The sequence below is a fragment of the Sinocyclocheilus rhinocerous genome, unplaced genomic scaffold (assembly GCF_001515625.1).
Source record: "Sinocyclocheilus rhinocerous isolate Xijiao unplaced genomic scaffold, SAMN03320098_v1.1 scaffold1565, whole genome shotgun sequence".
NCBI classification, from domain to species: Eukaryota; Metazoa; Chordata; class Actinopteri; order Cypriniformes; family Cyprinidae; genus Sinocyclocheilus; species Sinocyclocheilus rhinocerous.
In genome coordinates, this window is record NW_015655464.1 from 134,588 (window position 1) to 149,319 (window position 14,732).

At 37.1% G+C, this 14,732-nt stretch overlaps 2 protein-coding genes across 2 annotated transcripts in view; one reads left to right on the top strand and one right to left on the bottom strand.

Annotated features, from left to right (window-relative positions):
* Window positions 1–4,728, bottom strand: part of LOC107718342 (nuclear receptor corepressor 1-like) — a 128,275-nt gene extending 123,547 nt beyond the window's left edge. The window contains exon 1 of the mRNA XM_016525389.1: window positions 4,368–4,728. The gene's annotated coding sequence lies outside the window, so the exon portion shown is untranslated. The remainder of the gene's footprint in view (window positions 1–4,367) is intronic.
* Window positions 4,729–5,078: 350 nt separating this feature from the next.
* Window positions 5,079–14,732, top strand: part of LOC107718344 (N-acetylglucosaminyl-phosphatidylinositol de-N-acetylase-like) — a 21,494-nt gene continuing 11,840 nt past the window's right edge. The window contains exons 1-2 of the mRNA XM_016525390.1: window positions 5,079–5,425; window positions 5,647–5,746. Of these exons, the coding sequence (XP_016380876.1) occupies window positions 5,092–5,425; window positions 5,647–5,746 (434 nt within the window). The 5' untranslated portion in view covers window positions 5,079–5,091. The remainder of the gene's footprint in view (window positions 5,426–5,646; window positions 5,747–14,732) is intronic.

A 14,732-nucleotide genomic window follows, 5' to 3' on the forward strand; every position in this document is an offset into this window, starting at 1 on the left:
GGTCCTAGCACGTGCCGAACCGTGTGTGGAGAACCGTACGGTTCGATTTTTTTCCGCGAACCGTTCCACCCCTAATATATATATATATATAATTTTGAAACACAAATAATAATAAATGAGGATCAATCATCTATTAACAAACGTGTGTGTTTATTTTAGTACTTCCGTCAGTGAATACACAGCCTGCAAAACACTAAAATAAATGTCAAAGAAATAATACAGTTAAACAAGAAAGTAGCCTAAATAAGAAAGTTAAATACACCCTGTCTACAGGATGCGAGTGGCGTGGCGCGTCGGTGTCCGGTGTAGACACGGTTCACTGTTTCGCCGCCAAGCAAGCAGGCGCATTAACTCCTTGTCTATCGCCCAACACAAAATTAATTTGCTGAATGCAGAATAAATTGTATTTTCCTGCACTCAAACCTGCTAATCTAAAGGAAACGCTGTGTATGGCGTTTGAGGTCATTTGTGAATTACCAAAGACTTAGACTTATTTAGACAGCCTAGTCTAAATAAAACAATTTGCAACTATTACTGTTATTACACTTGTATATAAAACTTCGTACTATGCTTGTTATAGTGTGTGACGTCACGTGCACTACCGCCGGTGTGACGCGGTTGTCACGGCGACCATCACAGCCCTAGATATATTCACCATACAGTATGTTTTCATAGCATTCAGTTGGCACGTTTGTTTGAAGGACAGCATTGGGCAGAATGTGGAACAGTGTGTTTTGTCAATTTAAAAAAAGGCGTTTTATCCAATTAATCGAAAAAATTATCAGCCAAAAAAATCGATTATCAAAATAATCATTAGTTGCAGCCCTACACCAAACCTCCATTATGGACATGATTTGTCAAGCAAAGACAAAACTCTTTTAAAAAAGTAATACTGAAAGATACACATTAATTTGCACTGGGAATATTACCGTATAACCTAACAATGATCTGAGACACATTACATTTGGGAAGAGGAGAATCAACCTAGATCAGCATGAAATGGAAACTCCTCCTACACGGAGTCTCTCTGCTGCCCAATCTTAAAGGCATAGTTCACCAAAAAAAATTTAATTCAATGACATGACTTTCTTTCTTCAGCATAACATAATATATAATATAATACTCTTCAAAATGTTGTCTTATCATAAAATCTAACTATGGCATTTTAGATTAAAAATGATGGTAAAAAGAGCGCACAATCCGCGCTCAGTCTCAAACAGCTTGTGAGCCACAAATACCAAAATGAGTGGCTAACTGCGCTAAACCGGTAAAATACATACAAAATTGTCAAAATGCCGTCTTGGCAAGTATCCAGTTAAACACAGTCAGTTTTGTAACGTTAAATAGTTGAGAAGAAAAGTAGATTTTTGTTTGTATATGCCAGGGTTCCTCAAATCTTGCCCTGGAGGGCCAATGCACTGCAGAGTTCAGCTCCAACCCTGATCAAACTAATCTATAGGGATGTAACGATTAACCGCGAGCCGGTTGAAAATCGATTTAAATATGTGACGATTCAAATCGGTTGAGATGCTAAACAAATCGCGATTCAGTTAGGGGTAGGAGTTTATATGAATGTACAGTGATGTGAAAAAGTGTTGGCCCCCTTCCTGATTTCTTATTTTTTTGCATGTTTGTCACACTTTAATGTTTCAGATCATCAAACAAATTTAAATATTAGTCAAAGATAACACAAGTAAACACAACATGCAGTTTTTAAATGAAGGTTTTTATTATTAAGGGAAAACAAAATCCAAAACTACATGGTCCTGTGTGAAAAAGTGTTTGCCCCCTAAACCTAATAACTGGTTAGGCCACCCTTAGCAGCAACAACTGCAATCAAGCGTTTGCGATAACTTGCAATGAGTCTGTTACAGCGCTGTGGAGGAATTTTGGTCCACTCATCTATGCAGAATTGTTGTAATTCAGCCACATTGGAGGGTTTTCGAGCATGAACCACCTTTTTAAGGTCATGCCACAGCATCTCAATAGGATTCAGGTCAGGACTTTGACTAGGCCACTCCAAAGTCTTCATTTTGTTTTTCTTCAGCCATTCAGAGGTGGACTTGCTGGTGCGTTTTGGATCATTGTCCTGCTGCAGAACCCAAGTTCGCTTCAGCTTGAGGTCACGAACAGATGGCCGGACATTCTCCTTCAGGATTTTTTGGTAAACAGCAGAATTCATGGTTCCATTTATCACAGCAAGTCTTCCAGGTCCTGAAGCAGCTTTAGCAAACACTGAGGAATCAAATAAATAAATAAATAAAAGAGAGCCTCCATAGCTTAAGGTAAACAGCAAAGATAAGTTTTTCAAAAATGAAAACAAAAAGAATAGTAAAACTAACGGTGACGGTGCTTGCTTGCATTTGATTTGGGGCATGTTTTAAATTTTCAATTTAGTCTTGTTATTTACATTTACATTAAATTAAAATTTTGCTATTTAGCAAACGCTTTTATCCAAGGCGACTAACAAATGAGGACAATTAATATAAAATAAATAATAATTATAATAATATATATGCATGAATGAATCATTCACAACAAGATCATTAATATGCATTTAGAAAACAGAAAGGGTGAATTTCGATTTCATGCTGACTTTAACACATTCTGTGGTATCTGTGTCTCATCCAGATTTGGAGTCTGTGAACATCTCAACAAACAACGCTTAAACCACAAAAGCGTTTACAGCCACTGCTCTGCAACAAAACAAACCACCAAGTGTTGACCTGTCATTTGAACAAGTTAATCAGCTAACTGATAATCAGATTATTATAATTTTTTTTTATATCAACAATTATCAAGAGGGATGAGTGAAAGGATATTTTAAAAAAGTCACAATGGGAACAAAACCTCTCCAAAACTCAAGAGTCAACGTGGCAGCTTGCTTGCTCGTGCACTAGCATTACCGTGCCATGCTTGGCCACAGACACGGCAGCACAACAGTTACACGTCCTGTGTTCCACTCCACTGTCCCTCGGCCAGTCCCTCTCTTTACAGGCACACTGTATCTTTCCTGATGGCAAGCCTAATTAAGCTGCAAGTGGTGCTGCAAACAAAACTGGGTTCTTCTGCAGGGTCAAAATAGAGAGAGGTATTTTATAATTAACAACCAGATGAACGACCAACCAGCATTGCTTTGGAACTCATCTTTGAATTTAGAGTTCTTCACAAAACACTAAAGGCAAATCGGCCTGGGTCTGTCGCCTTGAACAGAACAAAGTCTGGGCTGTAAGTGTGAATGACAACTTTTTTTTTTTCACCCTATGCGGTTATGAACATGCTCGCTGTGAACTTCTGCTTTAATGGCAGTCTATGTGCTCTGCACCCTAATTAACAGGTCTGAAAAATGTTGAAAATGTATTCAAGGGTTTCTGTGTGCTAATCGGCATTTAGACATGCCAGAAGTTAACACTCACCAACAACAAAAGTTGGAAAGTGACTAAAACATGCTACCCTCAATCTCATCAGAGTACGTTTCACACTCATACACTAACCAGACATGAGGGGTCTGTGGTTGGAAATAAAATGCTGGAAGGTACTTTCCCTTTGTGTGTCCTATTATGAACCCACTGTGAGAGAAAACAAATTGGGCTCTTAATGCATTGTGTATAGGGGTGCAAAATTGAAAGGGGAAGGGCACATATAAATATTTAGATATGCATTAAAAAATTGTCTAACAGATACTTTTTTCCAAGCATGCCATGTGTAATCTGCATGTGTAATCATTAAGGCTGATAATTACAATATTACTCCTTAACAGACTCTGTTTCAAAGAACGGCCATCAGTTGTGAAACATATATAGGTGCACAAGTCCAAACTTTTATATAATTTCCAGCCAGCAAAACCGACACACATCTGCAGCTGGTTTCACATTCAGCACTCTGTTATTCTTGCTTCAAGCATGAATTTACAGAGTATTTGGTGTATTTACATGCAATAAAAGGATACCACATGTAAGAGAAGTCGCAGCTCATGTGTGTATCTGACAGAGCGCACTTTAATAATGCTGATTTTCTGCAGTAAACTACAGGCTGTGGTATAAACTCACACTAATGGCGTTAGCCAGCAAGCTACTTGCTGTTAGTTCATAGGAGGAAAACTATTTAACCGGAAACCACATGCATAAACTAAATTTCTCGGCTACGCAGGGATGTAAATCAACCGCAAAGGAGAGCATCTATATTATTACTATATAGTGCACAATACGACGGGAGAGAGTCTAAAAGGGAAAGCGCCGTTAGCTGAATGTTTCACCTTTGCATTCAAACCCGCGTCGCCATCTTGAACATAAGCGCTGAGCTCCCACTAGCCTGCGTGTAATTCAACTCAAAGGGGCCAAAATCTTCACATTAAATAATACACTCACCTCATGTCCTTAGAGACACTCCAATAAGCGCTGAAAGGTGAGTCTGTGCGATTCAAACGTGCGGTAATATAATTCGTCGGCAGTCAGACTGCGCGAACACTCAACACACTTCAAACACAGGCTAGTTATTTGTCCTCACTGAGTCGTGGATATAAATTCAAGTCACTTTCCATATGATTCTACGCCAGAAATTAATATGCGTCACAAGTGTACCGGTTTCTTCTTGCTGAATGCCCGGTGGCTTGCATTTTGTGCTGCTCTGGTGCACCTGAGGAGACGAAGTGAAAGAGTTTTCCCTCAAGCAAACAGGATGAAACGGTGTGACGTTCAAACTCTCCCCACAAGCGGCCTTCACCCCACCCAAACCTCAGTCTCCGTATATTACTACTGTATACCAGGATTACAGGAAAGAGGCGTTTTATTTTTAAAAAAAAATCATCTTTTAGAAAAGAACTGATTCCCGTATTGTTTTGCATATGCTTCCGCCTTTGAAATTATTCCAACTAAGATATTTGTTAAAGATCATTTGATCAACTCTGTCATGCAATTGTGCCTTTTTTGGGACATCAAAATTATATGCTGTATATAGGTTGGAAATAGAAATTATATTAAAGTCTCCTACAATAACACATTCTTTTTGTGTGAAGAATTCGCTCTGCAGGTCTATAGGAACCACTGGTCAGGAGACGATGTTCCACACGGACACTTTCATGGCGCGGTCGAGATGTTTGTTTTTGTTTCCATCATACTTGTCTTTGTGGCTTACACTATTTCTATTAAGTTTGTGTATTACAGATATAGTCAGTTATGGCCACACTTACGGAATAAAATATCCACCCCTTCATACACCGTTGGAAACGCGAGTTTTTGTCCAACACAAGTGAGGTCCAGCGCGCTCTCACGGAACTCCGAGGACGAGAAGCCGCCCGTGACAGCCAGCGAGACTCGAGCTCTGTTAGTCACTGCACATCCAGATGATGAATGCATGTTCTTTGCACCTACAGTCTTAAAACTTGTTGAATCACACGCAGCTCTTTATTTGTTATGTTTGTCTACAGGTAGGTTTACTATTCCTTAAATAAATCATATTCATAACATAACCTGAATCTTTTTTCAGTTTTAATGAAAACTTTGACCTTGCAAATGCTTGTTGTTATAATGCACAAATACTGTACTTCGTGTTGAACTGATTGAATAAAGAAATTTGAACTTCTGCTCAAGTATTTGGGATGCTTGTATAATGTAAAAGAGACACTTAAAATGTTTCTGCAATGCTCAGGCAATTACAACAATCAAGGACTCCAGCGCAAAAGGGAACTGCTTGACAGCTGTGCAGTTCTAGGAATCCCATCCAACCATGTTACCATCATAGATGACAAGTAAGGCCAGCACACAGGACACACAATTTTCACCCCAAAATGTAAAAGCCTGTCATAATTTACTCACCCACATGCTGATCTAAACCTGTCATTGTAATCATTGTATGGAAAAAAAAATTAATGTTGACTGGAATTGTCCCTAATATTCTGCTCTGGCCCTAATATTAAGCTCTTTTTTGTATACCACAGAAGAAAGAACTTAATATGAAAGAAATTCAAAAGTTTGAAACAAAATGAGGGTGTGTTTTTGGACATGTATAACATTTTAACATCTTCCTCTGCAAGCATCTGAAGAACATTGAAAATCCAATAATTAAGAAAAATACAGTAAAACAGTAATATTGTGAAATATAATTATGATTTAAAATAAATTCTTTCTATTTTAATGTATTTTAAAATGAAAAATGTTCCTGAATTTTCAGCAGCCATTACTCCTTAAGTGTCACATGATGCTTCAGAAATCATTCTAATATGCTGATTTGGTGATCAAGAAACATTTTTTATTATCAATGTTGAAAACAGTTTTTGTTGCTTAATATTTTTGTGGAAATCATGATACACTACCATAGAAGTTTGGGGTAAGTATGGAAGAAATAAGGAAGGAAGAAATACTCTTATTCTGCTAGGACGCATTAAATTTATCAAAAGTGGCAAAAGATTTATTATTCAAATAAATGCTGTTCTTTTGAACTTTACTCATCAAAGATTCCTGAAAAAAATGCATCATGGTTTCCACAAAAACATTAAACAGCAGCATGTGTGCGTACAAATATATATAAGTATGTTGATGATTAACAGGTTTTCTTCCACAATGCAGTTGCTTTTAATGAATGAATATGATAAAGACCTCACTTGATGGGTAAGATGCGCAGACCTGCCAAGCTCAATCTTAAGCATAACTCCACTAAGATAATAAAATTGTGTCAATCCATAAGTTCCCAACACTGACAATAAGCCCTTCTCTACTCTTGGAGGTTTGTCCTCAGAAAATAAACATTTAGGTCCAGTTCGGCCATCCCCCGAGGCTACAGCTGCAGCGAGGACACCCATTAAGGGTGTACTATGCTTGGTCTGGCCCCTCCTCTTCTCCCTTGGCTGCCCTGTGAGCAAACAGTGGCCAGCCTACAAATGAAACACCTCCATTCTGGTCACAACAGAGGCACAGACAGCTCAAGCTGATGTATGGGTGCTCGCTCTGTCACCGGAGGACATAAATGACCAGGCTGGGAGACTAAAGAGCTCTATGCTGACACAGCCTGAAAGAGTCCATGGGGCAGGATTGTCAAAAATAGTCATTGTGATGCCACAATATCAGTTTGATGATGTTGTAAACTCCTTCACATCTGTGTTGTGTTATCTTAGTCACGGTTGAATTTTCAGTGTTTTCCTGAATCATCAGCTCACTCTAATAACTATCAACTATATTCCAGATTTCCAAAATACTGACCACCCAAAAAGGTTTCTCGCTACCCACATATTCCATCATTGCTTAGCTGTGCCAGAGTCTGGCTGAGCTGCAGATCACCAGCAGTAGTCTTAAAGAAACACACATCAGTAATGTAGTTTATGTGTAATATAAAGCTTGGGGTGACTTTAAGACTCTTAATGTTTTTATTTAAGACTGTTCTCCTAATGCTTTAAAACGCTTAATGTTTTTTAAAATCTATTTCAAAGAAATGCTGATCTTTTGAACTTTATTCTTCAAAGAATACTGGAAAGAAATGTATCATAGTTTCCACAAAAATATTAAGGAGCACAACTGTTTTCAACATTAATAATAGTAGTAAATGTATATTGAGCATTAAATCAGCATCTTAGAATGATTTCTAAAGGATCATGTGACACTGAAGACTGGAGTAATGGCTAAATATATTAAAGGGGGCATAAAAAATAATTAACGGCCTCAAACTTTTGAATTTGTGTAAGTGCTGAATGCCAGTCCCATCCATGGACCACCAAGTAGACATTTGGATTTTAGCTTGCAGCTGGACTGAAAAAATAATTTTCTTAAATGTTTAGATGTTTTACTTGAAAACAAGTGAGGTTTTAGTGGGGTTTATGCTTAAAATGTGGACCAAAAAAAACATTTGCCAGTGGGTTAAGAAAAATCAACTTCATGGAATGGACTCTGCACAATCTCTATTGGCTGTGACAGGACAAAGCAATCTTGATATTATCCACCTTTACGCTAAAGGTAAGCTTCTCTGAAACTCACCACTAATACGTTATGTTTTAATATAATATACTAAAATGTTATGTTTAGTACAATTAACATATATATGTTATACTACATTATAATGTAATATAACTATAATTATAGTTGTGATTAACAATTATTAGAAATATGACAGAAAGAGTTACTACTTCAGTTTCCTATGGGAGAATACTATACTGGAAGCTTGTATAGCAAATATTTTAATGGAAATGTAGCCAGTGACCAAGCTTAGAGTATATTTTTATTTATAAAAAGTATATTTTATATTTCTTACTGTAGTTTTACATATCTGACTAAAGATAACACTTAATATCTTGCTTCTCAAATAAATGTATTTTGTTTCACACATATTTTAGGCATTTTATTGGAGAGAAAAAAAAAAGTATTTTAGCTCTAAGCTTCCTTATTGGTGTTAGTGTTTTCTTGCTTAAATGCTGCAGAGCCCCAAAGGTCCAAAACACCATTGCCTGGCTGAAACATCTCCACATTTAGAGTTTGTTAGTTTCTTGGAAGGATGGAAAAACTAAAGCATAATGGGCCGGCTAGCTGTCCCTTGAGTATGTGTGTGACTGATTGTTTCAGAGATTATACTTTTACTTGGGCTGACATCTAAGCGTTCCCAAATTTAACGAGACAATATTTCCTGGTTTGTTGTATGATCGGACACTGAGATACGCCCTTGTTTTGACTGCTTTGGACATGGCTGTCAAATTGACCTCTATTTGGGTCGTTCAGCTCTACCATATGACATATGTTACATACAAACCCTGAGTTTGTGTAGTACGAAGCCTTTGTGTAAATATGGGGTCAATGACCAGTTGTCTTGTTTTAGATCGCTCTAGTGGCGGTACGCGGAATCAGGGTGTGTTCTGAGAAGCCTGGGAGTGTTTGTGTGTGCTGACTACTGTAGGTCATAAGCATCATGTAAACTCAGACACCCACCTGGAACTTTCATAATCCGCTGGCACGACGCCCAGTCCGCCTGTATCTCTCTCTCTCTATTGCTCACCCTAGCTTTATTTTTTAACCTAATGTATACACTTTGATCCTTTCTGACTCACTCTATCTTTTCTTTGCTCACCTTTCCCACCTTATCTCAGTCTTTACCCAGGAGCTGACTCTCTAATCTTTATGATCCTTTCCTCTAGTCATTCACAAGCACGTACACAAACACGCAAAGGTTTAATTTCACCTCACATTTGGCAAAAACCCAGATCACATATGACAATAAATGAGCTTTGGTACAGCATATATCACTTCACTCTCAAATACTCCATTCGAGGTCATCCTGATTTGTTTTTCTATTTTATCTACTACAGTATGTTACAGAATTGGCTGGAGATTCAAACCAAAGCATAGTTAACTGACAACTGCAAGATGTAATCTCGCAAAGATGAGCTTCTGGGTCTTGCGTTTGCATAGCATGACCTCAGCAGACTGTGGTAATCTCTAGCTTTCATGTGCACATTTAAGCTTTTGTGTGTGTGTGTGCGTGTGTGTCTATGTGTGTTTGCGCATCTGAGTCCAGGCAGGGCCATCTGGGCTCTGAGCTGGTTCAGGAAAGGTCGCTGTGTAGTGATCAGGATTGGTGTGCATGCAGTGATCCTATTCAGTCCCTGCTGTCAGCAGCACTGACCTCTGTTGTACAGACAGTTCTGAACACACACACACACACACACACACACACACTCAACTGAGTAGACAAAGGTTACCTAAGTGCACATAGTTAGAGTGACAAAGTCTTGTGGACTTTAGTCTCAGTCTCAGACAGCATGGCCACAGACCGCTCACACTCGTACATTTTATGCAGAACTGGAAAAAACTGGTTGAAGTCTGCAATTTATCAGTCCACCAGGAAACAAAGTTGTTTTTACAAGGCGCTTATTTTGGTCGCTGGATTTACAAAGTTACAAAGTTTACAAAGAGCCAGTCTTATTTTGATCAACTCTACAGGACAATATATCTGGACCAAATGTTGCAACTTGCCATATATATATATATATATGTCGTTACAAACCCATAAGACCTTCATTCATCTTCGGAACACAAAGAAAACTAAAATAGTGACTTTATTCAACAATTCTTAAGTCGTTATTTTTGTTTTCTTTGCACACAAAAAGTATTCTAGTAGCTTCATAAAATTAAGGTTGAACCACTGATGTCACATGGACTATTTTAATGATACCTTTACTACTTTTCTGGGCCTTGAAAGTTTCAGTTGCGTTGCAGTCTATGCAGAGTCAGAAAGCTCTCGGATTTCATCAAAAATATCTTCATTTGTGTTCCGAAAATGAACGAAGATCTTACGGGTTTGGAATGACATGAGGGTGAGTATGTAGGGAACCCTATCAATTGGTATTAAAGGTTAAAATGAACAACAACACTATTATATTCAATGCTATTTATTTTTTACATTCAAATAAAAACGTTTATATATTTTCTTATTTATTATTTTCTTTCAGCTGAAACACTGATTAAGTGATTATATAAGACATGATACATTTTGGTAAGCTATACTGTATCTTTCAACATACCTTCTGATGTTCATTCATGTTTATTTTTCGCTATAACTTATTAAAGTGGAAGAGACTCGCGCTCCGCGCTGCTGCTTGAACTGAAGCTGCTACAGCTATCTGTCACGCCACTTTTAAGAGCGTCAAAATGGTATTTATTGTTTGACTTTGTGATAAAACGTACAGGATTTGAAAGCTGGGACTTTGTTTATTTGGTTCAGAAGTAACAAAGCACAAAGCTCTTTGTGATAATTGGATTGGAGGTGCATTACAAATAATGTTTCGTGAAAGTAAAAACGCGGACCTGGCAACCCTGGCTTGAACTACAGGTGAGTCATAGTGTCAAATATTTAATGACGTTAATGCCTTATTACTCTTTTAACATGGACAGCCATAAATTTAACACAAGAAACATTTTCTTCACGCAAGTTGCTGTCTGGTTGATCAAAAATGACAATAAAGACTTTCATTGTTGCAAAAGACTTCCATTTAAAATGGACTTTCTATTCATCAAACATTTCTACAAAAATTAAGCAGCACTTAATAATGATACATTTTATGAATTAAATGTTTCTTGAGCACCAAATCATATTAGATTGATTTCTGAAGGATCATGATTCCCAAGACTGGAGTTTCGCTGCTGAAAATTCAGCTTTGTTGTTGTCACAGGAATACATTTCAAACGAAACTGTAGTGTGTTTTTAATATAGTTTTGGTCAATATTAGGTATTTATCAACATATTTTATATTAATTATTTGTTTATGCTTATTTCTGCCTGTTATTTGATTACTTTTGTTGTCATCTAGTGATAACCTAACAGGAACATAATGAGTTCCTGTAAATAGTTATCTGTCATTCGGTATGTTATAATGTTGTGATAACTAAATTTGCTTAAGCATCATAACATTGATTTGACATTGACTAATCTGTCAATTTTACTTTTAGTGTTTTTTTGTTTTTTACAATTGATTTTTGATAATCTCATCAATATCAGGTAGAATTGTAATCAGTGCATCCCTACCCTAATAAACATGTGAAGAAAATGAACAGGTTGGACACTGTACGCTGATCAGACAGCCTCTTCCTGTTTAAGCTGGTGTTTTTTTTTGCCAGAATTAGCTGCAGAGTGGATCAGACTTTATGCCAACTCTCAAAGGTCTGAAATGTGAGACTGTAGACCTCATGAACTTGTGGTTATCATCTCTAATTATATTATCTGCATAGACTTGTTTGCTGGCAATTTGAAGTTGTGTTTCTGATTCATTGAATTGTTACGACATGCATTGCACAGCATATGTGAGTGTGTGTGATATCCATTTCATTTTACACTCTGATTGTAACGTTCTGTTGTATTTTAACTTGTGCCATCTCAGAGTGTGTCCTTGTGGGCTCTGAATGGGTCGTGTGCCCCTCTTCTCAGAGCTGCTTTGCTCTCTCCAGCGCACAGCTGCACTGACCGCCTACACTCTGACCAAGGCAATGCATCATGGGAGTGCTTTCGTGACAAGAGCACATCTGAACACGCTCCACTTAACTTGTACTTAGTCGACCCCCACACTCTTTTTCTCTCTCTTTTTCTGTATTATTCAATGAATAATTAAATAATTAAATGTGAATTTAAAGAAACTTACTTCTAAAGAAAATTACTACTACTAATATAATATAGTACAGATGTCCATTTCCATTAAATATAAGAAAAAAAATCATGCTAATGGTAATAAAATATTCATAATTTTGACAAAAAGACATAATTATACGATAAAAAAAGATGAAGTGAATAGATACTAAGTCATAATTATTAAATAAAAAGTAAAAAAACTGAGATAATAATGGAAATTACATATGAAAAATTTATAACAGGGCATTGAATTATTGAATTATATGACTTAACGCACACACAAGGTGGTAATGCAGCCAAGCAGTGGCTCTCAATAGTGTCAAAAAAAAGTGACGCTACCACCACCTTACTACTGAGAAATGTCTTGTGGCTTTTCAGTCACAAACTATGTTATCGAAAAGTTGACGTATTGGAGCAGCGCTGACAAGAAGTTTCTGTGTCCTGTGTTCTTTATGTAATTATGACTTTTTAACTCATCATTTTGATTGTTTATCTCATAATTATGACTTCAGCTCACAATTGAGCAACATCTATATATACTGTATATATATATATATATAAATCTGTGCAAATACGGCTGTGATCCTGTGCTCATTTCAAGGGTTAGGGTTAACTGTCGTTCAGCAGTCAGCTTTTCCCAGTATGCACCGGGGCCTTGTAACGGAAAGGCAGCCGGGGCCCCATGTGACCAGACAAAACAACACACACACACACACACACACATACACCGCCTCCTCAGTAGGCTAAAGTTCATCTGCCTGCAAGCAATTACACATCCACATGCGGCGAGCGAGTGAGCAAGCAAGAGAGAGGAGGGAGGGAGGGAAAGGAGAGGTTACTATGGGGCATTTGACACTGTTGCTATAGTGAGGCCAACATTCTGCCTTGATCCATCCTCAAAAAAGGTCAGATAGATCATGTGTCTTTTTTCTTTATTTATTGATTTTAAAGGCAGAGTAAGTGATTTCTGGTAGCCAATGTTGATATTTGAAATCACCAAAACAAACACGCCCCTACCCCAAAAGGGTCTTGCCCCTATTTTGATAGCTCCGCCCCACATATACGTATGCAACCCAGCCAGCGATTTCTAAAGTGTTTTTGAAAAATCACTTACTCTGCCTTTAATATTATTTTCTCTTTCTGAGACATGTTCCTTTATTCTTGGTTCTGCAAGGTTAAATGTTAAAGTGTGTGATTTCTGTTTCACTTGCAGAAAAAAAACGTCCCAACTGGGCTGGATATAACAACATTGGCTGAGTCCATGGTGTTTGGGGCAGGACTATCTGTTTGCAAAAGCAATGGTAGATGAGGAGAGTGTTTTAAATGTAATTACTGTTACAATTATGACACTAAGGATGCAGAAATTGCGATTTGACGTTTTTTCGCTTAAAAGTGCAGTATAATGTGCCTGAGCATGCAGAATTGTTGTTGACTTTAGAAAGAATGTTTTGTGTGTGTGCTAAAATTGTTAAAGCAACAGTTCACCAACAAGTCTGTCACATTTGCTAGTCCTCTTGTTGTATCAAAGCTGTATAGACTGTCTTTTTTCCTTTGAACGTTGAATGTGAAGTTTTGAAAAGTATCTTGGCTGTTCCATAAGTGAAAGGGGCCCAGGTTGTCAAGTTAAAAGATGCCAAAAAACACCCTAAAAGTACTGTAAAAATGGCCCATATGACTCACTCACTTTTCTGAGCTGGACATAACCAGTTCTCATTCACTTTTTCATTAAATGAAAAAGAGCAGCTAACATATTCTTCAGAAATTCACCTTTTGTGCATTCCACAAAATAAAGAATGTTGTATGGGTTTGGAACTGCATCACTGTTAGTGAATTTTTTTTGTTAAACATTCTAAAAATGTCAATGGGCCAATGGGAGGTTTTTAAACTTTTACATTTTTAAAGTTCTAAAATTTTAAAAATCTTCAAAAGTGCAAAGAATAAAATAGAAACCAGAATGTGTCCACAAAATAAAAAATTTAATGTCTGTACATTTGTGAGCTGTGGGGTGAATAAATTGCCAGAAATTAAATGCTAAAGGTTTTAAGACTATAAGAACAAACCCTATTGTTTGAGCAATATAAAAACAGTGCTGACCTATAAGCTAATAATTATATTTTTGCTTCAGCTGTGCTGCAGAATACATCATAAGACATGAATTCATGGCAATATATGGGAAAAAAATCAACATTTTCTATAAATTGTGTAAGATAAGCACATAGAAAGACATATTGGCATTAATATCTCTTTTTCATAGGATCTACTCAGTCACTTTGTACATCAGATGTGTCCATCCATACTCTCGTCTGTCATATCCAGTGTTGGGCAGTAACTAGTTACTAGTAACTTAGTTACTGTAATAATATTACTTTTTGCATACAATGAGATTAATACAACACTTCTACTTGAATGTCACAATCAATCATTGAGTGTTTGTAATAACTTCTGACTGCGATCCAAAGTGGATTTTGGTCAAATGATGAGGCAGAAATATGTTGTTAGTAAAATTCTAGAAGAATTTTATGTGGAAGATACACAGTTACAACTTCTATGGGGCATGAAGAAAAAGTAATGTAACTAGTAGTGTAACTAATTACTGTTGCCAGAAAGTAATAAGTAAAGTAACAATATTATTTTTGAAA